This window comes from Pelecanus crispus, chromosome 16 (assembly GCF_030463565.1).
Source record: "Pelecanus crispus isolate bPelCri1 chromosome 16, bPelCri1.pri, whole genome shotgun sequence".
Lineage (NCBI taxonomy): Eukaryota > Metazoa > Chordata > Aves > Pelecaniformes > Pelecanidae > Pelecanus > Pelecanus crispus.
Window position 1 is genome coordinate 1,295,240 of NC_134658.1, and position 27,845 is coordinate 1,323,084.

A 27,845-nucleotide genomic window follows, 5' to 3' on the forward strand; every position below is an offset into this window, starting at 1 on the left:
CAGTAAAATTCCACTCCCTCATCACATTGCAGTCAATCAATATATCTATTAACGCAGTTAATACACTTTCACACTATAAAGACTGATTGATGTAATAGGGAATTTCCGTAACATCAGTCCCTATATTTTTGCACCTGAGCATCATGAGAGGCTTCTGTGCAGTGTAAGGCATCTGGCACGAACACGCCGGTGGGTGCCCCGGTGGGTGCCCTCCTTGCCTGTCGCCAACGTCTCCCAACACCACCGGCGGCTCCCAGCGGCTCTCCCCCACCGGGTCAACGTGCCCGCAGGTGCAGCGGGTCCGCTGGGGCCACCGCGGGGCCTCTCCCTGCCAGGCCTCCCCTCACACGACGCCTTCCCAGAAGCAGACTTGGCCCAGTCCTGCGGGCTTCCGACGGGGACGTCAACCGGGGTGGTCGCCCTAGCCGCTCCTCGGGGAGAGGAGCCCGCCCCGCGCCCCTCGGAGAGGCCGCCCTGCCCTGCCCTCTCCTCTCCTCTCCTGCCCTCTCCGCGGCGGGGCTCCGTGCGCCCGCTCTGCCCGGGCGGCAGAGGAGCCCCACGCCAGCAGGGGCCGGCTGACACGGCGCCCCGCCATCGTCCCGCTGCGGCCCGGCCGCTCCACGGCCCCGCTGCCGCCCCCCCCGCCCGTCCCCCGCAGCCAGCGCGGCCGCCCCCCGCCCGTCCCCCGTCAGGGCCGGCCCGGCCCCGCCCCGCCCGCGGCTCCTCCAGGCGCCAGGCGGCGCCGCAGCGCGGGCGGCGGAAGGAAGCGCGGGAGGGGCGCGGGGCCATGGCGCTGCCCGGCGACCTGTGGGCAGAGCTGCCGGCCGAGAAGCGCATCTTCTGCTCCGTGCTGCTCTTCTCCTGGGCCGTCTACCTCTGGGAGGCCTTCCTGGCGCACCGGCAGGTCGGTGGGGCTCGGGCGGGGACAGGCGCCGTCGGGCCGGCGGCGGTGCTGGGCCCGGCCCGGCCTCACGTGGGGGGCGGCGGGGCCGGGACTGAGCGGCGCGGGGGCCGGGCTGGGTCTGTCGCCTGCCCGGGGACGGCTCGGCCTTGTCCCGGCCGAGGCAGCGGGGCTGGGGCGCGGTGCCAGCCCTGCTCTTGCGCGAGCTGTCGGGGAAGCGGTTTGCCGGCGGCAGGCCGGGAGGGCGGCCTGAGAGGGGAGAGGGCTTGCCGCGTCCGCCCGTGCAGCCCGTGTGGGGCTCCGAGCCGGGCGGCAAAGCTCTTGGCAGCTCTGCCCAGCGGGGTCCTGCCCTACTCGCTGCCTGCGTCTGCTCGCGCTTGCCCCTGCTCTGGAGCACGGCTGATACTCTGTGGACCGGCCGCACTCCCTCAGATGAACCAAGGCACTGTACTCCGCTTGTTTTAGCGGGGTGGTGGGGACATTCACCGTCACATCAGTGAGTTAGGGGAGTTCATAGAAGGATCTGAAAAGTGTGGGTGCGGTGGGGTGGACCAGCAGCCCAGCACCCACCCAGCAGCTCGATCCTCCTCCCCCAGGACAGATGAGAGAGCAGGAAGAGCAAAAATGAGAAAACTCATGAGTCGAAGTAAAGACAGTTTAATAAGTGAAGGAGAGAGGGGGAAAAGACCCCACAAGTGCTGCAAAGGCAGTCGCTCACCACCTCCCACAAGCAGGCCGATGCCTGGCCAGTCTCCAAGTAATAGCCACCTTGGAAAGCAAACCCTCTCACCCCCGCCTTTTTTCTTCCTCTACTTCAGATTTATGTCCGAGTAGAACATTGTACAGCCTGGAATATCCCTTTGGTCAGCTCAGGTCAGCTGTCCTGGCTGTGTTGCCTTCCAGCCTCTTCTCCACCCCCAGCCTGCTCGCTGGGGAAAGAGAGAGAGAAAGCCTTGACACTGTTTAGCAGTAGCCGGAGCGCTGGTGTGTTATCAACACTGCTTTGACCACAAATGTAAAGCATACTGCCATGCAGACTGCTCTGAAAAAATTAACTCCATCCCAGCCAGGCCCAGCACAGCTGGGGGATAACACTGCCAGGAAGGCAGGAAGCAATGCTGCATACTCCTGTGAGCCATTAGATCAGCTAAGCCGTCTGTGAGACTCCAGCCCAGTCAGAGGAAGAACGTATTTTGAAGTGACAAGGGGTAGGAGCTTTTCCTTTGAGAAGAGATAAATATACTGAAACAAGATAAGGCAGTGGATGGAAGAAGGACTTTTAGTCTTTAAAGTGGTGAGTTCTCTTCCGAAAATGAAATAGCACCTCATTTAAGCAGCCACATCCTAGATATGTTTTCTCATGAAGTTGCTTGGTTTGCATGGGAGAATCTGGTGTTTAGTTTCAAAGTCTGCTTAGTCGTTCCTGTGGTGCAGTAAGTCATATCCTGTGGAAAAATGAGTTTATGTGATCTTTATATAGTAACTATACTGGAAATAAATTAATAAGTAGGCAACTCAGTTTCTGGTTATAACATAATTATGCTTCAGTTTTATATTTGGAACTTGATAGAAAACAGGAATTTAGGAATATTGTAGTATTTAGTGGGTTTTTTGGTTTTTTTTTTAAACTTTCTGTGGCGCCCCCTGGGATCATGTTATGTCTTACTTCTAAATCTTATTTATCGCCTTAAAAATATTCGATATAGACTTGAAGCTTCTTTTTCAATTTTTCAGAGACGGGTGTATAGAACAACAACACATGTACCACGGGAATTAGGACAGATCATGGATTCAGAAACATTTGAAAAATCTCGTCTGTATCAGCTGGACAAAAGTACTTTCAGCTTCTGGTCAGGCCTGTATTCAGAGGTTGAGGGCACTGTAAGTACCTGAGCTGCTCTAGCATTCATATGATACTTTTCATGTACTTAAACTGTGAAATACTTTGATTCCTAGTGATTCTGTGCAGCTGCACTGTTGGCATTCTGGCGTCTTACATTAACCACTGAAATTTGGAAGGCCTAGGATTCTGTGTTTCTTGTTTGTGGCTGTATTTGCCATATAAAAAGAAGGAATTATTCAGACAGCGAGGAATTTCTCTATGCAGTGCTGAGTCATACTACACAATTACAATGTATATCATATTATTATGTTTTAGTGGCACAGCTGACATATTATGGTTTCCACTGCCAAATATTTAAGTGACAAAACATACATTGTTACAAATACAGACCTTTTTCTGTGTTTGGAGGGGTGCAACTACTTTCATTTTTAGATAAAATTTAAGTAGAAGGTAGAAAGAAAAGCCTGTGAGAACAGGAAGAGTACCAATGTATACTTCTTAAGTGTAAGAACAATTACACTGGGCAAGTAATGTTTGCATATATGAAAAAACAGAGCTATTGAGTTAGAACAAAGTATTTACATGTGTAACATACAAACAGTCTTAAGAGAAACCTTTTCTGACTTACTGCTGAAATGCACTGCTCATCAGTAGCACAACTGGACCAAAAAGGAATCCTGAAATGCCTGGCATTGCAAAGTATAATTAGGGTATGACCTACTACATGATGAACTTAATGAAGCAAAAAGGTCAATTATAAAAGACAATGAAAATAGTATTGTAAAATAGTGTAAGTCGTGTAACTGTATAACTGCGATGCGAAACCAGTACTTAAGAACTGCGACCCCTCTAAACTTTTGCATTTCCTGATCTCTTTTGCGCAGCCTAACCTGTACATTGTTTCATCTTGTATGAACTTGTAAAAATGTTGTTATACATGTGTTAGTATAGCTGTCATATTCATCTTGTTGGGCATTTTGGTATGCCGAGTAGAACTCAAGACAATTTTTGTGGGAATTTGAAAAGCTTCTATGTTTTTGACTGACTTTAGAAGCAGTATTTAATTTGAAAAATGGAGCTATCCTCCAACAGTGGATTAGTAGACAGGGTGAGATGGTACTAACTAGCAAATGCAACAAGTGAAAAGGTTCTGAAGCTTTATCTTGATTTCAAGAGCTTTAACCGAAACAGCTTCCCTTGTTGTTTTTAAGGAAAATGTATGTGATTGCCACTGAATTTAGTGCCCTGCTAAACAAAGAGCTGTATCAACAGTCTGTGCTTATTTTCACCCAGGCCTACTATTGTTATGGCCCCCCCAACATCCTGACCATTAGCTTGGAGAGATACGGGTTTGACAGATGGACTGTTAGATGGGTAAAGAACTGGCTGGATGGCTGCATCCAAAGAGTTACAGTTAATGGCTCAATGTCCAAGTGGAAATCAGTGGTGTCCCTCAAAGATCCATACTTGGATGAATACTATTTAATACCTTCCTCAACAACATAGACAATGGGACTGAGTGCACCCTCAGCAAGTTTGCAGATGACGCCAAGCTCAGCAGTGCAGTTAAGATGCAAGAGGGAAGGGATGCCATCCAGGGCGACCTCGACAGGCTTGAGGACCGGGCCCATGCAAACCTCATGAAGTTCAACAAGGCCAACTGCAAGATCCTGCACCTTGGTCAGGGCCATCCCCAGTATCAGTACAGACTGGGTGATGAATGGATTGAGAGCAGCACTGCAGAGAAGGACTTGGGGGTGGGTACTGGTGGACAAAAAATTGGATACAAGCCAGCAATGTGTGCTCGCAGCCCAGAAAGCCACCAACCATGTCCTGTGCTGCATCACAAGAAGCGTGGCCAGCAGGTAGAGGGAGGTGATTCTGCCACTGTACTCTGCTTTCATGAGACCCCACCTGGAGCCCTGTGTCCAGCTCTGGTGTCTCCAGTGCAAGAAAGACATGGACCTGTTGGAGTGGGTACAGAGGAGGACCACAAAAATGGTCAGAGGACTGCAACTCCTTTCCTATGAAGAAAGACTGAGAGAGTTGAGGTTGTTCAGCCTGGAGGAGAAGAGGCTCTGGGGAGACCTTCTTGTGGCCTTCCAATATATAAAGGGGTCTTATAAAAAAGATGGAGAGAGACTTTTACCAATGCCTGTAGTGACAGGACGAGGGGCAGTGGTTTCAAACTGCAGGAGGGTAGGTTTAGATTGGACATAAGGAAGAAATTTTTTTTATGATGAGGTTGGTGAGACATGGGATAGGGTTGCCCAGAGAAGTTCTGGATACCCCATCATTGGAAGTGTTCAAGGTCAGGTTGGACGGGCCTTTGAGCAACCTGATGTAGTGAAAGAAACCTCTGCCCATGGGAGGGGGATTGGACCAGATGATCTTTAAAGGTCCCTTCCAACCCAAAGAATTCTGTGATTCTGTGATTGTGCCTGTGTAAGAAAGCAAAGGCTGTGCTTTTCCCTCATGACCTTTTCTTTCTGTTCTATCCCTGTTACTATAATAACAGGTCTACAGTGATTTTGGCAGCTGATGGATCTGTCAAAGACATTAGTGCATCCAGCCGTCTTTCACAACTGAGGCACAAAACCCAGACTATGCTGGTGCTTCCTAAGCAGCAGTCAAAACCAGTTACTACGTCAAGCATCTTAGCTTATATGTTGTTCTGCTGTTTCACCTGTGATGGTGATAAACAGCTGGAAAACCATTGTTTCTCAGACTGCTGCTGCTGTTATCAAATTGATTGCAGTGCTCTGCTTTTTGTGGTGTTGTGACACTGATGAACAAAAGCCAAGGAAATAAACATGGCATATGTGAGTTAGCTCCCAGCTAATTAATTGAGCACTGGCCTGAGTAAGCAGGTCTCGGAGCAGGCAGCTGAGTATGCCCATATTCTACTAGCATCATCAGTCATTTTCATCTTCTAAACAAGGAGTTAGCGTTCCTCCTTGGGCTTGATGGCTTGTGGTCTTGGGGATTCTGTATCCCAGAACTTCTTGAGTTTGGGATCGGGAGTGAGCTGTTCCAAGAGTGTTGCTAATGGGCCTGGAAGCTATTAGATGTCCAAGCTTTGCCTGCATTTGCAGATTTGCTACAGAGGTTGCAGAACTTTGTGGAAGCAAGGTAATGCTTGCAAGTCCAGTGGCTTCTACATCTCATTTCTTCATTATGGCTTCATTAATATAAGTTTTGCTTAGCTAGAGCTAAATAATCTACAGCCATATAGTATCCCTGATACCCAGTCACCCCTGCAGCAGGCTTTCTTCATCGAGTTCTGTAGATCATTTTACATTACTTCTCTTGGCACTGGGCATTGGCTGGGCACTTCCTTCTTTGCAGCATTGCCATGGACTTTTGAAAGGCTGCCTTTTGTAGAGTTTCCTTAATGAATTTTATGTTAAAGTCGCAAAATTTGTGTTTGTGGTTGTACACTCAGGTCCCATTTGGAACAATGTAAGGGAAGTATATCATAGCGAGCTGTCAGCTTCAGAAGACCTCCACAGCTAGTCCTCTCTACTGCCCTTGTGCTTAGAATTCCTGTCCTTTAAAATCGTGTTCCTTGTTAACACGCTTCTTATCTTCCCTTCTCCCTAGGAAAGCACACCCTCAGATTTCTCTGATTATTTTATTCCTGCAAAGGAAAAATTACACTTGAATGGAAATTCTGCTCCCCCCCACCCCCGCCCCCAATCCACTGTCATCCCAGGACAAGAGGTTTTCTTGGAGAATTGAGAGTTGGAAAACATCCTTATGGTACCTTTTTTGCTATGTTCTAAAGATCAGAAAAAAATTCTAGATAATAGCACTTTCCCAACTGCACTAACTGGTCTAAAAAAAATAGACAGTCTTGGAGGCATATGAAGCTGCTTCTGGTCAATAATGTCAACTATACACTGAAAAGATAATACAAGCTTGGAATAAAGTTCAGAGCTGAATTAGTTAGCAGCTGGAGCACTTTGAGTGATAAATTAGTCACTACCTTTGGAGTAGTCCGAATGGTAGGAACATTGAGAACTTCCAGCTGTGTACCATGGACTTAGCAGAGGCAATGAGTATCCAGCTCACTCTAATCTTCTGTCTGCTGCTGCTAACACATCTAGACTTGACACGCATCTGTTAGATTTTGGGAACTTGTTCTCAGTTGTACTGAAGTCTACTGGCTTCGCTTCAGACTTGAAGAAGAGCTTGTGTTTCCAAAAAAACCTGCCTGCTTGTTCCATTTACTGTGATCAACTTAATGAAAAAAAGACATAATGTACAAACCTTTTCCTGCATACCCTTACACTGTCATGGCTGCAGTGTATTTCCTAATAGGGAAAATACCTCTGGTCTGGAGGCTGCAGCAATGGTATGGTTGTAACTAAGGCCATTATTGCTTGTTAGCTTTCAGACAGCTTCTTCATACAGTCCTCATTCCCGAGGCTAACTGTATGAGATTCAACAAAGCTAAGTGCCTAACCCCTACAGGCTTGAGGAAGAGTGGCTGGAAAGCTGTCTGGTGAGAAAGGATGTGGGGGTGTTGGTCGACAGCTGGCTGAACATGAGCCGGCAGTGTGCCCAAGAAGGCCAACACCATCCTGGCTTGTATCAGGAATAGTGTGGCCAGCAGGACTAGGGAAGTGATCATCCCTTTGTACTCTTTGCACTGGTGAGACCACACTTGGAATGCTGTGTTCAGTTTTGGGCCTCTCACTACAAGAAAGACATTGAGGTGCTGGAGTGTGTCCAGACACGAACAATGAAGCTGGTGAAGGGTCTGGAGAAAAGGAGGCTGAGGGGAGACCTTATTGCTCGCAACAACTACCTGAAAGGAGGTTGTAGCAAGGTAGGTCTCTCTTCCCAAGTAACAAGTGATGGGACAAGAGGAAATGGCCTCAAGTTGCACCAGGGGAGGTTTAGACTGGATATTAGGAAAAATTTCTTCAACAAAAGGGTTGTCAAGCACTGGAACAGGCTGCCCAGGGAAGTGGTTGAGTCCCCATCCCTGGAGGTATTTAAAAGACACGTAGACGTGGCGTGTAGGGACATGGTTTAGTGGTGGATGTAGTTAACGGTGGTACTTGATCTTAAAGGTCTTCTCCAATCTAAATGACTCTGTGATTCTACTCTACAATCAAGCTTATACCCCTGATGTGTAGGGTATGTGCAGCTTCTCTACATGTATGTGATGATAAGTTATTGCTCCTTTCTGTGTCTTTCTGTTTCTCAGAATCTGTTTTGGGATTATCAGATTCCAGCAGAGCTAAAGTGAGGTAGCCTCTACTGTCTGGGTTTGCCACTTGCTTAAAGTGTAAACTGCATCCTTTATTGGCTTTGGGAACTGCCTGAACTTGAAAGAAGCTGTTGTGGCCAAAGCTGATGAAATTGGATGACAGTTTTGCAACATTTTGCTTTTAGTAGGTAGAAGTACAATTCATTAACCTAGGAAGTTAATTGGAGGGGAGATGCTGTGTTAGAATTACTAGTATGCTTTGATTGATTTCAGACATTAATTATGTGCGTTTCTTTTTAACTAAGAAGTAGTCTCAACTTCATGCTAACAGCTGGTTTTGTTCAGGGATTAGTACTTCTGGGTTTTCCAGTTCTGAAACTTACAGGTAGCCTGCAAAGCAGAAACAAGCTTGCTTTGGTCCTTGCCATCTCCTGCTGAGACTCAAAATGCACCCTAATAGTTAGCTTATAAGAGTAAGCCTTTTAAAAATAAGTAAGTAAATAAAAACTTGGTCCTGTCCATACTGGAAGGCTGCCTAATTGAAAACTGATTATTATATATATATAGTGATACATCACTTGCTAAGAAAGTAAGCATGAAACATTTGGAAGTCAAACTGTTTAACAAACACTACCAGCCCCTGCCTTGAACTACAGTTAGCACTTGCTTCAATAGCTCTGTCTCAAGCATTTCTCTGATGATGGTGTGTCCCGAGTAGTCCGCTCCCTGTTCCTTTGCGACCTGTATGGCAGGAGGCATTGCGAGGCAAGCACAAGGAGGAGAGCAGGAAGTTTTCTTAAAATGGTTGAAGCAGCACTAATACTGAAAGTGAAATTACAGCCTTATTCTAAATGCCTTTCGGTAGGGAATGCAGGCAAGACTGTCCCAATGCAGTCAAGTTGCTGAATCTTGCATGCCCCTCCTAGAGATAGTATGTTATACAACCATAGGGCAAATGAGTTTTAATGTCTTCTGAAAACTATACCTTATGTCTGAGCCAATATAGCAGCAAAGTCTACAGTAAGTAGGCTTGGAAATATGCTAGTATTTCCCAGGAAAAAAAAAAAAAAAAGCTTGACCTGATCTCTACTTCTGTAAAGTAAAAATGAACCATTGCCAAATACTTCAGGCTTTCTTGGTGTACTGCTAAGATCAGAAGGGGACAAAAAGCCTAGTTATAAAACTTTTCTCATTCACCCTTAAAATGTCCTTATCATGCTGGAATTTTAGTAGAATAAGATGACAGTCTGTTTCATATCGCCTCTGTGGTATGTGTTTTTGTTTTCAAGATGATTCTCCTATGTGGAGGAATTCCTTTTCTCTGGAATCTGTCTGGCCAGATCTCTGATCGTGCTGGGTTTGGACCAGAATATGAGGTAAGCAGTCTTTAAATTTTAGTGAAAAAGTTTGGTTTATACTGTTTGAACTATGCTGTTATAATAATTTTTGTTTTTAAGCTTGCATTTACTTAAAGTGGGATTTAGCTACAGGTATGATATAGTAAAAATAACATATTTTCTGGTGAACACAATGATTGGGTGAGTCTGAGAACTGATAACAGTATGTGACTCTTAAATTAGCTTACTAATTAAAATAGCCTTGTATGTTAAAAACACACACGTCTCAAAGCTAGTTGAGTCAAACGAGGTGGTGGATTGGGTTTTGGGGACTTTTTGTTTGGGTGTTGTCTTTTTACTAATCGTAGATGTGATCTTCCTGCACAGTAAAAAGGTAAGAAATTTGAGGCTACTGCTTATGTTGTCTTTGTGCTGTGGATGAGGCATCTATCCAAATTCTTATCCCAAATCTTTAGGTTTTATTTAAATCTGTTTCATCAGTATATTTTTTTCTTTTTTTAACATAGTAAGCTATTCCAGTGATCAGTAATCTAATTATTACAAATGTGTTATTTCTGTGAATTTCTCTAGCTTCATCTTCTAATTAGTTTCAGTTAAACCACTGACATAAAATCCATTTTTAATACCCAGAATATTAATGTTAGTATAGGTCAGTAAATATCAGGGGGTTTTTGTTGGTTGTGTTTTTTTTTTTTTTTTTTAGATTGTTCACTCATTGGTATTTCTGCTGCTTGCAACACTCTTCGGTGCAGTGACCGGTCTCCCATGGAGTTTATATAACACATTCGTCATAGAAGAGAAACATGGCTTCAATCAGCAGGTATTCTAGATAGGACTTATACTGACCTAACATCTTCAGTAGGTTTGGTTGGTTAGATGGACTGGTATGCCTGTATCTGTGCCAAAGATCATTAGTTCTAGGAACATTTCTACTCGCACGGCATAAAAATAAGAGCAGTGACAGTTTGTGACTGTTGCAGAAGTACCCATTCCACACCAGAATGTCTCTGTATAAGCCCATGCCTTTGAGCAAAGAAAGTGAGTATCTAGCGGTGGAACAAAGAACGTTCATTTTTGGGTGGACTGTTCTTTGCCCTTCATATGCTCTTCCTGAAAAGTCTGAATCACTGCTTGACAGGGGCAGTTCTGATTCATGGACACTGGACAGATGAAACAAAACCAAAAAATTACTTTCCCCCTCATTTTGTTTTGCTTATTGATTTCTTGTATCAGCCTTTACTAAATTAGAGAATTAAGCTCTTCATTTGTACTTCTGTTAAGTACTTGGTATCAACCCTGGCTTTCTTCATTTCTCTCACCAACTTAGTTTAATCTGTTTCACTATCAGTTTCTCGTGGGATCAGACTTTCCTTTGGGAGAGGAACCTCAATCTGGGAGACATCATTAGCCATTCCATGCTACAGCATAAGACTTTTTTTCTGCTTTTGGACCCAGCTAGTGTTGTCTACAGTAATTTCTGTTCCAAGTCTACTAGGAAGTTTTTTTCCTACAGTAGAATGAAATTTGGATGTGGGATAAAGCTGTTTGGCTCATTTTAATAAGGGCAGAGATGCTCTGGTATTTGCCAGTTTCATCTTCCAATTTCTGTGGAGGCAGGAAGACTGAACTAGACCTGAAGAAGTGGAATCAGTTTGTTTCTAAATTCATTATATGCCTGGTGAATTGATAAATTGATGTTTCTTATTCGTTTTTATAAAACAAGAAAATAAGTGAGGAAAAAAGCTCTAGGTGCAATGATCCAGTTTGCACCCCCGCTCTCAATCACCCCATGCAGCACTACAGGCTTGGGGAAGAGTGGCTGGGAAGCTGCCTGGCTGAAAAGGACCTGGGGGTGCTGGTCGACAGGCGGCTGAACATGAGCCAGCAGTGTGCCCAGGTGGCCAACAGCATCCTGGCTTGTATCAGGAATAGTGTGGCCAGCAGGAGCAGGGAGGTGATTGTCCCCCTGTACTCAGCACTGGGGAGGCCGCACCTGGAACACTGTGTCCAGTCTTGGGCCCCTCACTACAAGAAAGACATTGAGGTGCTGGAGCGTGTCCAGAGAAGGGCAAGGAAGCTGGTGAAGGGTCTGGAGCACAGGGCTGATGGGGAGCAGCTGAGGGAACTGGGGTTGTTTAGTCTGGAGAAGAGGAGGCTGAGGGGAGACCTTATTGCTCTCTACAACTACCTGAAAGGAGGTTTTAGTGAGGTGGGTGTTGGTCTCTTCTCCCAAGTAGATAACAATAGGACAAGAGGAAATGGGCTCAAGCTGCACCAGGGGAGATTTAGATTGGATATTAGGAAAAATTTCTTCATGGAAAGGGTAGTCAAGCATTGGAACAGGCTGCCCAGAGAGGTGGTGGAGTCACCATCCCTGGAAACGTTCAAAAAACAGGTAGATGTGGCACTTTGGGACATGGTTTAGTGGGCACGGTGGTGTTGGGTTGATGATTGGACTGATGATCTTAGAGGTCCTTTCCAGTCTTAATGATTCCTAGTTTTTACTTGCATTATAAATGATCCAGCCACCAAGCCAGGAGGTGTGGGGTTGCTACTCTATCCTTAATTGGTTTAGTGGTGGACTTGGTAATGTTAGGTTAATGGTTGCACTGGATGATCTTAAAGGTCTTTTCCAACCTAAACGATTCTATGATCTTTAAAACAGAAGTGTGTAGATCCTGACACATCCTGTATTATTTCGGTTCATGTCGATTATTTAGTGGCATAGTATTTTCTTTCCAGGGAAGCCCAATTATTAAAATTCTCACTGCACGGTTTTGCCTTGACATCTGTATGTATTCCCGGAAACTGCAAGGCTTGTTCAGTTCCTGCCCCCAATGTTTGGATACTGTGCCAATGGCAGCTCCTGCTCCAGTCTTTGGGAACCAGATCTGAAGATTGTTCTAGTTAGTCATAAGCCTTGAGCTTGTGACCAACTCGGAACTCTTTTTATACTCCATTTAGCTCTCTAGTCTTATAAAAAAAACCCTTGTGCTTCTAAAACCAGCTGTAACTTCTAACAATCACTTTTTTCTCTCACCAGCAAGTAAATATTCGTTGTCAGAATGGTGGCACACACAGCCATTCGTATCCTAGGTGATTCTGAGCCATAGTCCTGGACATCCCCTTCCCTTCTGCAGACTTTACAGTGAGCATACTGGCAGACAAACATGCTGCTTCTGTCAAGGGAGGAAGGAATGCTCCCATGTTTCCAGACCATGAGTCAAGCAATCTTTTCTTTGGGGAGATACCTGTTGGATGTATTTTGTTTGTTCTCTGGCTATCACTTCTGTTCTGTAGTGCTCAAAAATTGTAAGGGCTGGCAAAGTCCTAATTCTTGCAATGTGCTTATGACCTGGTCTAGCCTAGACATCCTTTTGACATTCAGAATCCTTAAATACACATCAAAAGCCATCTTTCACTGTTCTCTCTCACGTCAATCCCGAGTAGTCACATCAGGCCTGCACCTTGATTGTCTTTCCTACATTAGTGCCAGACCTGCAAGCCCTTTATGTCCAGGACACAAAAGTCCAAACCCTGTCAGTATTGGGACTTGTAAAGCACTAGAATTAGAGCAAACTGGCAGACTAGCTGATGGGTGGAGAGCTTGACTTGGTCAGGCCTTGACCAGGCCCTACCTCTGTGCAGAAGCAGCAGAGGGTCATAATACTTAACTTTGCAACTCGGGCTTCTTTAAAACTGTCTTGAGAGCTTGCAGAATCCATGTGGTTTCTTGTATGCTTTAGGGAGGGTGAGGAAGATTCTGGGTATATCCTCCAAACATTTTCTCCTCGGAGCTCTGATCTCTGGGTGCTTCACTGTTGTCAATGCAAGCACTGTGCCTAATCAAGTGGGAAAAGGAAGACTTGGCACTGATAACTGTGGGTGTTGTTAAGTGCTTGACTGAGCTACCTGCATGATGTCTTTTACAAGGTTTTTTTCACCTCAGTGGTCCTCATGCCAAGAACTGAAGGCTGAGTCCAGCTCCAATCCAATTTGAGGTACCAAATGTCTTACAGACACAGTCAAATCTCCATTTTTCATTTCAGACTGATGGGCTAGGTCCTTTAGTGAATGAGCCAAATTCATACCTGGTACCAGCCCAGACTTTGGAATTTCTAGCAATGATTCTCAAAGGATCTTCAGATAGACTCTTTCTTCTATGGGAATGGCTTGCTGAAAATGAGGATTTCTGTTGAAGTCACATCTGCCTTAGAAAGCAGGAAAGAGGCAGGACAAAGATGAAAGACATCATGCAATTTTATAGCTCTGCTCCTCCTAGATTGTGGAGCTGGAAGTAAAGAAAGAACTAAAATGAAAACTTGAGCTAAATGGATTGTAGTTAAGGTGTTTCAGAAAGCTCAGTGGAAACAGTACTGGCAGCACACTTCTGTTAAGACGACTTCCGGGTTATATTGAGACTGTTTCTTCAGCTGTTTACTCAGCTAAAAAATGAAAAAGCTATATAACACACCTTTTTTTGGCTGAACTGAGGAAGTAATAAAGGAGGAACACACTGTTGTGTATTTTTTCTCTCCTGGCTTGTACCAGTTTAAGAGTCTTGATCAAATGGAAACAGTTTTTCCTTTGTCCAGGATGACCCACAGTGTTTCTTTCATGCTTCTCCATACCATTTTCAGCAAAGGAGCACTGCTTAGTGTGAATGAGAGCCACAAGTCTTGCTTTTCTAATTACAGAACTGGTTTGCTGGAAAAGGTAGCCCACACTATATGGGAATATTAAAGGCAAGCAAGGAACAGTATCTTCTGGAGTGCTCCGTTTGTGTGGGCACATTTCTGTATAGTTGTGTTAATGCTGATACATACTAATGGTTGCTTAGCAAGAATCTATCACCAGAGTGCTCATTATGTGACCAGAGTGAATATGTCTACATAAAGAATAGTCTAAAATTGTGGGTTTGTCTGATTTGTGTTTCTGATAGTTATGGAAGTCTGAGGCGTCTATCCAAATTCTTGCCCCAAATCCTTAGTTTTTATTTAAATCTGTTTCACCAGTGTTTTTGTTCTTTCCAGACGAGTTCCATATCTTTAACATAGTATGGGCTTTTTAATACAACCTTGTTGGGAAGGATCTTTACATAATAACCCCCTCACTTCTGTGCCTTGCAGATAGCTGTAAGTACTAAAGTAACAATTCCTGAAAGAGCTAGTTGGGTGTCTAATCATGTTGCAGAGTCACTAGATCAGATTCATTCAGGTAGAGGTCTTTGAAAGTTCTATTGCTTCTATTAAAGTTATGCTAATTTTAAAACCTGAGATGGCTACATGAGTAGTAACTGCATGTTGGTGGAAGCTTCGAGTAAAATGACCAATATATATCTAAAAATCTTTAATTGGACTTCTGTATATTTCCAGTTAAGACAATCAGCTTAGTGGTAACTGAAAGTTAAGATGAATGGAGGCAACTGTTCAAAGACAAAATATTTTACAGTAGCTATGTTTCTTTGAGTTTTCTGTTTTCTAAAAATCCCATGTCTAGGATATAGATTGGTAAAGGAATTAAGGGACAGATAAGCTTAAATTTTTCTTTCCTCCTTTAATGAAGGATATATGTGCAACACAAAATAAGGGTTTGGGTCAGATCTTACTAAGGAAGTGTGCATCTGCATGGGCTTGGAGTCTGTGTGGGTGTAGAGAGCCACAGCTACCAGGAGAGGAGGTGAAAAGATTCTTCTGCCTTTTCTTAACTGACTCTGATTTCCTTACCATGTTGGTATTGCTGTTTTGTGATTTGTCTTGTTTTGTTTCTGTGCATCCACTGAAAGGATCAGCTTTACTAACCACTGTGGCACATCAATATTTACATCAAAAATATCACCGATATCCTTTCTTTACAGACACTGGGATTTTTTTTTAAGGATGCTATCAAGAAGTTTATCGTGACTCAGTGTATTCTATTGCCAGTGACATCCCTTCTGCTTTACATTATTAAAATAGGGGGAGACTACTTCTTCATCTATGCCTGGCTCTTCACATTAGTTGTTTCCTTGGTGAGTATATGTTTGGATTTCTTCCAAATGCTAGCTTACTTGCATGGCTCAGTGTGCTGAGGTTTAAAAACATAACGGAAAGGAAATGGAGAAAAATCTAAATCTCCTGGGAATTTTAGTGTCTACAAACTTTAACAATGTGTCTTTGCTCTCAGCGTACTTGTTCAGGAATAATAGCTCATATTAATTGTTCACATTAATGTGATATGTTATCTATTTAATACTAGAGTGTCTTCATCAATTGAAAAATAAACATTCAAAAAGCTTTACAATAAATACTGGAAATACAGCACTATGTGGTGATAGGTTTTCCTTTCTTTTAAACAGAGAAAGGGCACAAGGACAACTGCTAGCACAAGGCAGAAAGTGCTTTGGTCAGTAATGTTTCCACTGGGCTTTTCTTACAGGTTTTCAAACACCAATTCTCAATTGCATTGCTTTGTATTGAGACGAGTAGCGATTTTCCATTTCTGGTTCTGCTTTTATACACTGAATTAGTAACTGACGTTTTTAGGGCTTATATTAAAAGGATCTTTTTGTATACATTATCAGCATTTGATGTTTTCTATTGTTACTGTAAGCTCTGAGGTCTGGGTTGTGTTTTGTTTTATTTCAACATAGTGCTCTACTGTCTTTTTGCTCAATATACTAACCATTGCTCTCCCAAGGAAGAAATTACAGAAGTACTGCTGTATATATGTATTCATTTTTAGATTAAAAGAGCACCTTAAGAAGTAAAATAATTATTACATTACAGTAATGTAATAAAACCTGCCATGTTAGCCTAACAATAAATTTGGGACAATCAATCCCTAATTCTCATGTCAAGTTCAGACTTTCTGGTCGAACTGGAGTGCAGCATCAAGAAAATACTCAGGAATACCTGCGTAGGAAATCGTGATTGTTTTCTTTCTTAAGCTTCTCTTTCACGACTTAAGTGTTGTCTTCCCCCCCCCCCCCCCCCCCCCCCTTCTCCCCACTGCTTCTAGATTCAGATCACTTTTATAGCCTCCTTGGACTTTCAATTTGTCAACTTCCTTTCTAAAGCACAGGCATTGTCTGGCCACATTTGTACAAAAATGTGGTCATAATGCTACATGGGAAGCCATTGCAATTAACACAGGAAAGTCTGATTTCACACTTATATATCCACTAGCTGCACTGACTTTCTCAGACATGGCAACATGGAAAGAATTGTGGCTCGGTTTAAATCATGACTGCAAGGTCTTTTCATAATCCTATTTTTATGGGATACAGATCTCATTATTTGAATTGTATTTGTTGCTTACTTGTATTTTTGCTTCATTGATGCCTAACATATAACTGAAGTAAAACCCATATGGATTAGTGCATTTCTGTATGGCCCCTAATTCTGACACAGTGCAGTTACCAGCGATGTGTTTCTGAGGAACTCGATGACAGTAGTATAGAAGTGCCCCACTTAGGTGGTAAGTCTAGTTTACAATTACTGCTTTGAGTTCTTTCAAGCTTTTTTTTTGTTTGTTGGCTTAATTATACAGTGTTTCCTGTTGTTTTGTTGTGCTAGCTCCTGCTTTCTGTAGTCCAGGTGTCCTTAAGCTCTGACATCTTCCCTGTTTTTGTCTCTGAATGTATTCTGAAAAGTGACAGTGTTAGGTCTCAAAAACATCAGTTCACGTGTATTGAAATGACTGTTACAGAAAAATTTGTGCAGACTCCGATGAGTACTTCTTAAAGAATTGTTCTTTTTCATTCAAGCTTTGATCAGCAGTATACTCTTAAATCATAATTCAGCATTTGAACTACTGCTCTGTCAACCTGAGTGAAACAGTCCACACCTTACAAATTATTCTAGTGTAGCCTTATTGTTTGCAAAACTGGGGAGATAGTAGTTCCTCATGTGATATCCAATGCATATTTTACGTCTTTAGTCTTAAAGGCTTTAAAGACTTGCTTTTTCATATAAGGATTAAGCTGAAATTCTAAAAGAACTGGTAGTTTCATGATTGAAAGAAGATAAAGGATTTTCTTAAATTTGTACCCCAAAAGTGAATTTTTTTTTCCTTAGCTTCCTTTATACCAGTCATTGACTGCTTTTATTCCTGCCATCTTTTCTTTCAAATACATATTGTAAAAAATGTTGTGTGATCTTACATGAGAAACTTTCTGAATGTCCATTTTATAGTCTTTATCAAGCAAGTTTAGTAGAAAGAAGAGATGTAGGTGAGTAGTACCTAACGCTAAATTTCAAGGTGAAAACCAAAACAAACTCAGCTGATAGCACATTTCTTTCTCTGTCACCTTCCTATCACAAACTAGTATTTTACTTTTGCTTTGCCTGCCCCTTCCAATTGAGCTGTCCATGTAGATTTTTTTTTTTTCCCTGAGATTTTACAGATACTTTGGAAACTGATAAAACAGGGGTTGGCCTATCTTTTGCACAACAAAAGTTAGAAAATAAAATGTGTCCTGTCAGAGCTACAGAATTCTGTGCTGAAAGATTATGTAACAAGACTGAGTGGCTCACTCTTTCACGCACCCCCCACCCCCACCCCCGTCTTTTTTTTTTCCTGAGGATTAAGTGCATGCCCGGACAATTGGTGCTTTTCAGGTGTCTTGCAATGTCACTGCAGCTTTACAGGGTGTTGATCGTGGTTTGTGACCTTAATGTGTGGGTTTGAACAGTCTTTGACATGCAAAATAACTTTAAGAGGTGTTAGATTTACCCTTCAGAGTTTGGTTTAGGGAAAAATTCCAGTTGTAATCACATGCCATAACTCTGTAATCATAGTTAGAGTTGTATCCTTCTACTAGTCTGTTATGCCTACTGATATCAAGGGATTACACAAAGATCAGAGATAAAAACTTAAAATTAGTCCACACATACTACATGGTCTGAGACACTTGTCTGGAATGAAAGAGAGCTCATGTCTGCTCTATAAAATACCTCCTACACTTGCTGCAAAATATCTGCAGAGGTTTAAAACCTTGTCTTAACAGTTACAGTAGTGAAAATAACTTTTATTTTCTAGTGGTGTTTCATATTGATGCCTTCACTTGCTGTGACTTTGGAACAGTCAGTTTCTCTAGTTTTAGATTTCATTGGACTTTTTCAACAGTGCAGATACTTTCAAAAGTCAGGGTCCTTGTTTTCAGTGGAAAAAAACCTGTCAAGATAACTTCAAAGTTAATGTTGATGTCCATTTGCCTCTCATGTCCTGTTCTTTTTTCACTAACCAGAATTTAAACTTTTCTCCAGTCCTTTTCTTTAAAATAAATAAATAAAAATAACTTCGTGAAGGTCCAGCATGTAAGGGAAGGGAGTTCAGCTTTCCTTCCCATCACAGTGTGATTCCAGTCCTGGCTTTCTCATCTGGGCTGCATCTGCTGCCAGTTTGAAGAGATGCAGGTGCATTGTAGTGATTTTTGGGACATGGCTGTTAATCGTTGGGGACCAGAGGCATCAGGCAGTTCCTTAGCCCTGCGTACAACTGGGAGAAGGGGAAGAAAATAGGGGACATGAAATTTCTTGCCTGTTTTAGACTGTGGCTTTGCAAGTTAGCAGGAATTTGAAGAAGCGGGACTATCTCCTGGTTCAGTCGGCTCCACTGCTCGTTACGAGACACTTCAGAGCTTTCCAGTAACGGTGAAGTGGGTGAAGGTGACAGCCTGTCACTGATAGACCACTGCTCCCAGCTGTCACAGAGGCTTTGCGTTCTGTGGTTTGATGAACCATCAGAGCAAAAGCACTGTTTACATTAATTGTGCTGAGGACTGTAGATTGTAGATTAACCTGCCCCCACCCCCATCTTGCTGTTGAATTGCTGACTGTGAACAGACTAAGTAGTTGTCTTCCTAGATGGGATGACCCATAGAGAGCCTTGCTATAGGTCACACTTCATACAAGACTCTGCTTTATCAAGTGTTTTTTCTGAAATTGTGCATTCTTTTTGTACTTATTCATGCTCCACCTTCAGTACTAAACATACATTTGTGTGCCTTGTTTTTAAAATCTGTATGTGTTTGCAGGTGCTTGTTACAATCTATGCAGACTATATTGCACCTTTGTTTGATAAATTCATTCCACTTCCTGAGGGAGAGCTCAAGCAACAAATTGAAACAATGGCAAAGAGCATTGACTTCCCATTGACTAAGGTGTATGTTGTTGAAGGTGAGTTTTTTTTAATAAAAAGACTTTGTAATTCTGAATTTCTCAATTTTTTAGCTTTGATTGTGGATGCTGTAGTAGGGCAGGTGCTTATATTGCTCAACTATTGTAATACTTGTTAATGTCTGTATCATTTTCCTTTTTTTGCCTTGGGGTCAGAAGGTAAAGCTGAATGTACAACCTTAGCTCAGCATCTCGTTGGAAGCATTGTCTTGGCTCTGTGGAATGGAAATACACAGCACAGTCAGAATTGGAAGCAGCAATCAAGATTCCAATTTTAGAACTTCAAACCAGAGGGAAAAGGTTTTTTTACCTTTTCTACTCTCAGTTTAGCATTGTCTCAAAGTCCTTGGTGAAACAGTTGAAAAAGTTATGAAAGTTAAAAACACCTGTTCCTTCTTAGAGTGCTCACATGGATGGTTTCTTATGGTATGGCTGGATGGATTCATACCTTCTACTTGAGACTGTAATTTTTTTCACTTTCTAGTAATGAATTTCTTGTCCTCTTTTCTTAGGTCATGGAATATAACATGGAGCATGCTAGCTGCCATGCCACTTCCTCTCTGTTTCCGTGTTCATGGAACTGTTTGACATTTCCAATGTTACTCATTTTGCTCCCTTCCGGACTTGATTTCAGGGACTTTCCCAAATTTTGTTTTGGTTTTGTGTCCCACCTGTGAAGATTAGAGGTGTTCTTATTGCCTTGGTGAAAGCAATATGAGATGGCATAAAGAGCTGAAATGGTAGAATTTTGCTGTAAGAGAGGGTGATGGAGGCTTTATCTAGCCTGGAAGCTGTTGCTTTCAAAACTTTGGGCTGGTCAAATCCAGCCAGTGCTCTGCCTCAGTGCAGCCAGGAACTACTACTATAGATATATTGGGGCGCAAGAAACTCCTCTCTTTCCTAGCGAAGTTGAAGCTTTGCAAGCTTGAGGGTCAGTACAGAGGCTTGCCAAATAGGCAAGTTTTTCCCATATGCATTGCTGGCTGTATCCTAGCTTTTAACCATGGTGAAAGTCCTATGAGCCAACTGTTGGTACTCTGGCACTTACATAGTGTGCTACAGCACTGGCTTCTTCAGCATGTCTGCATGTAGTGGCAGTGATCTGCAGTGGAGGGAGGCTGCCAGACCCCCATTTTCTTTCCTGGCATCCTTAAGAGTGTTGAGCCAGCACCATTCCCTTCTGACATGGGGGACTGGATGTGTGAACATCTTTTTGCCAGTGTTTTTCTGCATTCTGTCTTGGCTCTTCCCGCTCCAGAACTGACTTCTTAGTAACATGTGCCACCAAGTCCTTTAATTTCAGGGTTCGTTCTGTAACACCCAGATTAAAAAGCTTCCTTCTCTACTTAGTGGAGGAGGATGAAGTTTTTTGTGATACACAGATGAAAGGGAACATTGCTACCCTGTGGCTGTTCAGATTTCTTCACTGAGAAGGGACTGGATGCTGAGGCTTCATACTTTGACCAGCTTCTTCATCTGTTGATCTGTCTTGGTTTGGTGCTGAAGGTTACCATGACCATACCATGGGTTGGCTTACAATGGAACAATGGATATTTTGTGCCCTAAGGAGTTGATGCAGCTCATACATTTATAGTGAGAGTTGAAGGCAAATGCCTTCAACTTGAAGTATCTTATCTTCTGCTGTAAAACCCAGAGCAATCCACCTCTTCTCTCATAGAGGCCTCTTTCAGTCCTGATGTTGCAACAGTTCCTGTCCACAGGCAAAAACAGGCAAAGTTTAACATCTACTTTGATCTAGACAGCTTTTTAATCAACTGAAACAGTCCGTGTTTCATGGAAAGAGATAAGATTATTGGCCCCAAGTATATTGGTAGTAGAAACAGTCCATGATTCCCCTGATGTAGATAAAAGTAGCTGTAAAAAATTGCCTATTTCAAACAAAATAATTTTGTGGGACTGCCTGATATCTGTAGTTAATCTCTTCATCTTCCCCTTATCTGTTTCTGAGATCTTCATCCTTATGTGTTTTGAATCATCTTTGCTGGCACATTGAAAGAATTCTAAACTTATTCATCACAGGTCCTTTGCCAGGAGGGCAGCACATGTTCTATGTAGAATGCTCTTTCCACTCTGAACCTGAAATTGCAATAGAAACTGCTTTTCTTCTGGGTATTAGATCTTCACATGACTGCTCTTATGTTTTTAGTGATTTTAGTGATTACATGTTACAGATGAAAAAAATTATTTCTCTATTGTTGTCAGTAAATGAGATCATCATTATTTAGATAATTTTAAAATATGCTTCAGCCTGCAAACTCATTTGCTTGAGTTTGTCTACAATTCATATGGGGACTTTGAGAATTCCTTTGGAAGAATCTGTTCTGTGTGATATTGCATAGTCTTCAGTGCATGGGATTATTCAGTCTTTAATGTAAATTTTCCCCATCAGGTTCTAAGCGTTCTTCTCATAGCAATGCTTATTTCTATGGATTCTTCAAGAATAAGCGGATAGTACTCTTTGACACCCTTCTGGAAGATTATTCTGCATTGAACAAAGAGCCAGCAGAAGGAGAAGACGGTGAGAATGAAGAGACAAAGTCTAAAACCAAAGTGAGTTCATCTTTGTTTTTCATCATGTTATTTACATTAACTTCTGGGTGAGATATTCCCTTGTATTTTCTGAATGTATTTTAAAGGTCCTGAATGAGATGCTAAAACCCAAAACCTAATGATTTCAACACCAAAGTATCCCTTAGCTGCTAATTGGTATTTCTGGGGCAGTGTGAGTGGTGCAGATGGTACCAAAGAGACTGTAGAAATCCACAGGGGCTTTAGCAAAACATTGGTTCTCTGCATGTAAAAAATCGGCCTACCTTGTAATTGTTTGAATAAGGGACCCATTCAGGGTTTTAGCTCATATTCCTTCTTTTGGGACTGCCACACTGAAGCTTCCCTTTGAAGGAAATGCTTTTGACTTTGACTATCGGTGTGTCATTTGTGTGCCTTTTACTACACAAGAATTTTGGTGCAAGAGGCGTGCATGTGTGCACACACATACAGATTCCACATGTGCATCCTCCCCCACCCTGGTCAAAAACAGGATGATGGCTTTTCATTGTCCTTTCCATTGATGTGCAGCTGCACATCAAAAGTCTGCTGTAACAGCTTTTGTGTCTTCAGGAGAGTGTAGGGATGGTTAAAACTGATGGAATACTTTCTGAAGAGCCTGAAGGAGTAATTCTGAGAAGGCCTGAGAAGCCCTCATGCAGCCTAGGGTTAGGCCAATGTCTAGATTGTTGTTCAGTTCCACTTCTGTTTCTTGTAACTGTGTTGTTGCTGGAATTCTCTATATCCGTGGTTTGGTATGGCATGCTGCAGAAGTGGGTGATGAGAGGAGGGGATTTTGAGCTCACCTACACTGAAAAATTCAGAGAGCCTTCTCTAGTCATAATGAGAATAATTTATTCCATTTCAGCAGGTTCTTCAGCTGTGTTCTCGGTACACAAGCCCACATGCTTGCTTCTGACTTGCTATGTACCTTTGAAGGTACAGATGCCTGTCTTTCCTAACCATAGGTTTAAGGCATGTCATAGCATTTGTTGCAGAGGACGGAGAGGTTGTAATTTGTTTTTAAAGTAATAGTAGTGCCTTGGGAGGGAGGCTACATGTTGACTGTTGAAGGAAGTAGGGAGAGGACTTTGCTCTCAATTCTCTGTTGAAAGTGTGTGTCTCTGAATGTCTGCTTCCATTGTAATGCCTTTTCTTGAGTAAAGAAACAGGATGAGATCAAGGGATGGTAGGAGAGAGTTTAGAAGGCAGATCTTCCAGCGTTCTTCCAGGTTTGCATAAGCATATCTGCATACATAGAAATAAGAGAACACTATGTCATAGTAGAAATCTTGTTGAACGTAAAAGTTTGGTTTGGGTGTTTGGTTTGGTTTTTTTTGTTTTTTTTTTTTTTTTTGTAAGTATCTTCTTGAAAAAGGCTCAGTGAGAAATTAGATGTGTGTATCTGCTGGTAGAAGGGAGCGGCCTGATCTAGGGACACTTCAGTGACCTAGTGTCATGGTTTAGCCCCAGCCAACAGCTCAGCACCACGCAGCCGCTCGCTCACTCCCACACTACCCTGATGGGATGGGGGAGAGAATTGGAGGAGTAAGAGTGAGAAACACTCCTGGGCTGACATAAGAACAGTTTAATAATTGAAATAAAGTAAAATAGTAACGATAATAATAATAACAATATACAAAGCAAGTGATGCACAATGCAATTGCTCACCACTCGCCGACCGATACCCAGACAGCTCCCGAGCAGCGATCGCTGCTCCCCGGCCAACCCCCCCCCCCCCCCCCAGTTTCTATACTGAGCATGACGTCACATGGTATGGAATAGCCCTTTGGTCAGTTTGGATCAACTATTCTGGCTGTGCCCCCTCCCAGTTTCTTGTGGCCCTGGCAGAGCATGGGAAGCTGAAAAGTCCTTGACTAGCATAAGCAGTACTTAGCAACAACTAAAAACATCGCGTGTTATCAACGTTCTTCTCCAGCGTGTTATCAACGTTCTTCTCCTACTAAATCCAAAACACAGCACTATGCCTGCTACTAGGAAGAAAATTAACTGTATCCCAGCCAAAACCAGGACACCTAGGAAAAAACCCAAACTAGTAAGTAATAAATTTATTCAGTTGTGTTCAGTCATAACTGATACTATGTCTGCTTTGTTGTTCCCTCAGAGTAAGAAACAAGGATGTAAAAATGAAGAAGTTTTGGCTGTACTTGGTCATGAATTAGGTCACTGGAAACTAGGTCACACTGTCAAAAATATTATCATCAGCCAGGTAAGTTATGATAAACTGGTGGTTTTCCTCGAGCATTCTGTAATTATTGCTGTTTCGAAATGCCTGCTTCCAGATTTGTAAGTATACATTCACACAATATACTTATGCTCTGCGACAGAAAGTTGGTTTGGTTTTTTTCTTTGCTGTATCTACAGTGAACATGCACTAGCCTTTCAGTCCCCTCCTTGCTCCATCTGGTTGGTAGAAAGCATGTCTGCTGCCATTTTAATTCATCTCAGCAGCCTTCTGAAGTTGGGACACATTTTTCTTGCTCTGGAACACTTCTTCCCTGTTTGCATCTCAGGGCCTTCTCTGAAGGTCTGTTTCCATCCCTGTGCTAGGGATAGGATTGGCTGTATCTTGTCTCCCAGCCTGCATTTTTTTAGGTGTTTGTCATTATCTCTGAGAAAGCTATGTGTCTGAGAGTTTCTATCAGTTTTGTTCCTTGGAGGGCTGAGAAGGGATGTGATTGAGGATTATGAAATCCAACACAGGAAGGCATTCTTACGTATTTATATTGTATTCTCATACCTTGTGCGTTGATTATTGTTAAATAACTTTATTGTGCCATTCTTGGTGCATACCCAAATGGCGGTGAATATTGAAGCAATCTCTAGAGATTGCCCAACCTCACCTTTGAAGAAAAGGAGCCCGACGGTCTGTTTACTCATGCATGTGCCTCTGGGCATTGCACAATACAAGGGAATTCCTCCCCCAAACCTCCTACTTCAAATTCTTTTATTTGCAAGGCACAGCTATGTACTTTCTGTTAAATTACTATCAACAGTCTACTATAATGCTTTGGTGTAGATCTGTCTTGTTCCAGGTACTGTCACCGAACTCGGGAATAAAACTCCTTAACACTTTCTGTATTAAGAAGCAGGCATTACTTTATTCAGCCTCAGGTGCAAGGTGGAATATTTCCACAAATCAAGCACGCCTCTTGAAGTTCATTTTGACATTTATACATGACAGGTAACACACCACGCCTATCTAATACATAATCATTGAACTGACTGAACATCCTCTTCTTCCATTGGTCTTTTCCACTTAATTTTAAAGCTACAGTGTGATTTTAATTCACTGCACATGCTCAAAAGGAGTCGGGAGGGTAGTCCTTTCATCCCTCAATTGAGTCGGTGGTTGAAATCTCCCCCTGCCGGAATGATCTTTCCCCCAGTTACCATGCTTCGGCAATCACCCAATTTCTCAGCATCTTCTTGGGCAAGATGTTCCCTTTTATCACTGCTGACCTCACATTTGTGCCCTTCCCTTATCTTTACAACCTTCTTTGTATCAGGATATTCCCATTGTCAGTCCTTGAAGTTCTACAGATTTGTATTCTTTTGAGGAGGTACTTGTGAGGCATGCATTGCTAGTACCCTCTTATTTGGCCTACACATTTACTACTTTGATTACTCTAAAATTCTCATGTGTTAGTTTCCACTCCTAATTGTGATCCTTTCTTAACTACTAATGACTCCTTCACTATTTCCATTTCATCCAAGAAAAATATATGTTTGAGGTAACAGTACCACTCACCCTTCTTTTCTCCAGGTTCCTAGCCTTTTTGTTTGTTTGTTTGTTTCTCTTAGCTGCCCTCCTATGCACCTTCTGTAACTCCATCATGTCTTTCTTGAGATGTGTGCACTATTCCAGGAATGCTGTTCTGGTTCTTTTTCTAAGGCTATTCACAACCTTTTCAGGCTGTAAACGTCACTGTCAAGCTCCTGTGTAAGAAAATATCTGTCTTTCTGTTTCCACACTGGCTTTTTCTTATCTGTGCAACTGAACACTTCAGTTACGTCCTTCTCGCTTTCTGCTTTAAGGCAGGTACCTTCCAACTTCTGACATCAGTGTTGATACCTCCTAACTAGCAACTATTATGATGCTTTTGCCACTCTGCTAACTCATGTAACTTGTCTTTGGATCCACTTTCTAGATATTATTATTTTGCTGTAATAGGTAGACTTTATCTTCACTTCCAGAAATTTTCACAAATTCTTCTGCAATGTCTTCTACTTTTTCTATTGATTGCTTTCTGTCACAGCCATCCCTCTTTTTTCTGTCCCGGGTGTTTCAAGAACAAACAATATTCTGGCACCTTCCACATTACTCTAAAAACACCAAGCAGCCACTTGAATGGATTGAAAAGGTACTTATCACCTTCTCTAGAAAACTTGGTAAGGCATGGTCCTCCCTCTTGCCTCTGAAAAGCCAGGCAAGCACAAGTGCTTGTACACAGTGATGGCGTGGCTTAGATGGAAGCGTAGGTTGATTCCAGGAATAGATATATGACGCAGCACAGGCACATTTTGTTTGGTTTTAAGCTTTTTGGAACCTATGCTTAATTCCAAGGAGATGGATTCTACCATGTACTCCCTCCTCACTTATCTTGTCTTCTTGCCTTTTCATCTTCCTTCACTACTTACAACTTTTTTTTTAGCTCACTGACAGAAGATAGTGTTTCTTTACTGCATGCATGTACAGAAAGCAGGTAAAGGCCAGCTGTTGTTGTTCTTTGTGTAAAGTAATCTATTCGGGGTTTTTTTTTCAGTGGTGTTTCTATGCAAATCTGTAATATGAATAGGTCATGTTTTAGACTTAGATGGAAAAAATCATCTTAATCAAGAATATTGTTTCCTTTCTCTAGATGAACTCCTTCCTCTGCTTCTTCTTGTTTGCTGTGTTAATTGGTCGAAAAGAACTCTTTGCTGCATTTGGTTTCTATGACACCCAGCCTACCCTGATAGGCTTGATGATTATTTTCCAGTTCATTTTTTCACCTTACAATGAGGTAAATTGTTTTCAAGACATAAATGAGGAAGTATCATTCTATTTAAATAATGATTTTCTTTTGACTGGGGGGGGGGAAGTTTGACGTTTCTAGGGGCTCTACCTGGTATCTCATTTTAATAAGTAGGCTTAGTGCTCCATGTTGGGTAAGACTTCCAGTTTCAGGTGTGGCCTGGATAAACCTTAGTGAGGTCATTCTACAGTCACAGTGATGTGTGGGATGTGGGAAGGAAGATACAGTAGTTTTTACTGATACTGTAAGGAACTTGCAGATAGCTGAATTTTAAAATAAATTTTTAATATATTTCTCTCCACAGGTTCTCTCATTTTGTTTGACTGTATTAAGCCGACGATTTGAGTTTCAAGCAGATGCATTTGCCAAGGAACTTGGGAAGGCTAAAGACCTATATTCTGCTTTGATCAAGCTAAACAAAGATAATTTAGGATTCCCTGTTTCTGACTGGATCTTTTCAATGTGGCATTACTCCCATCCACCCCTTTTAGAAAGACTTCAGGCCTTGAAAGATGCAAAGCAAGAGTGACAGGAATCATTGTTGGTTCAGAGACAGTGCTTCCATCTCAGAAGCAAAGTTCAGAGCTGCTTTTTAATTTCTTTTTAAAAATGGATAAATGCCAATTAAGTGCAATGTTAACAGCACCACAGATCTGAGACTCCTGAACAGGTATTAAATTATAAATTACTTTTTTTTTAACAAAAACAAAACTGTGGAACTTAATTTAGAAAAAGTACTGGGTGAAGACCTTCCC

At 42.4% G+C, this 27,845-nt stretch overlaps 1 protein-coding gene across 1 annotated transcript; it reads left to right on the forward strand.

The window, feature by feature from the left end:
• Nucleotides 1–787: 787 nt before the first annotated feature.
• ZMPSTE24 (zinc metallopeptidase STE24) lies at nucleotides 788–27,823 on the forward strand. Its single transcript, XM_075721912.1, has 10 exons — nucleotides 788–904; nucleotides 2,636–2,782; nucleotides 9,255–9,341; nucleotides 10,027–10,143; nucleotides 15,181–15,333; nucleotides 19,342–19,483; nucleotides 21,894–22,054; nucleotides 24,177–24,281; nucleotides 26,935–27,078; nucleotides 27,395–27,823. The coding sequence occupies exons 1-10, from the start codon at nucleotides 788–790 to the stop codon at nucleotides 27,617–27,619; spliced, it is 1,398 nt and encodes a 465-aa protein (XP_075578027.1). The 3' UTR covers nucleotides 27,620–27,823.
• Nucleotides 27,824–27,845: the final 22 nt, after the last annotated feature.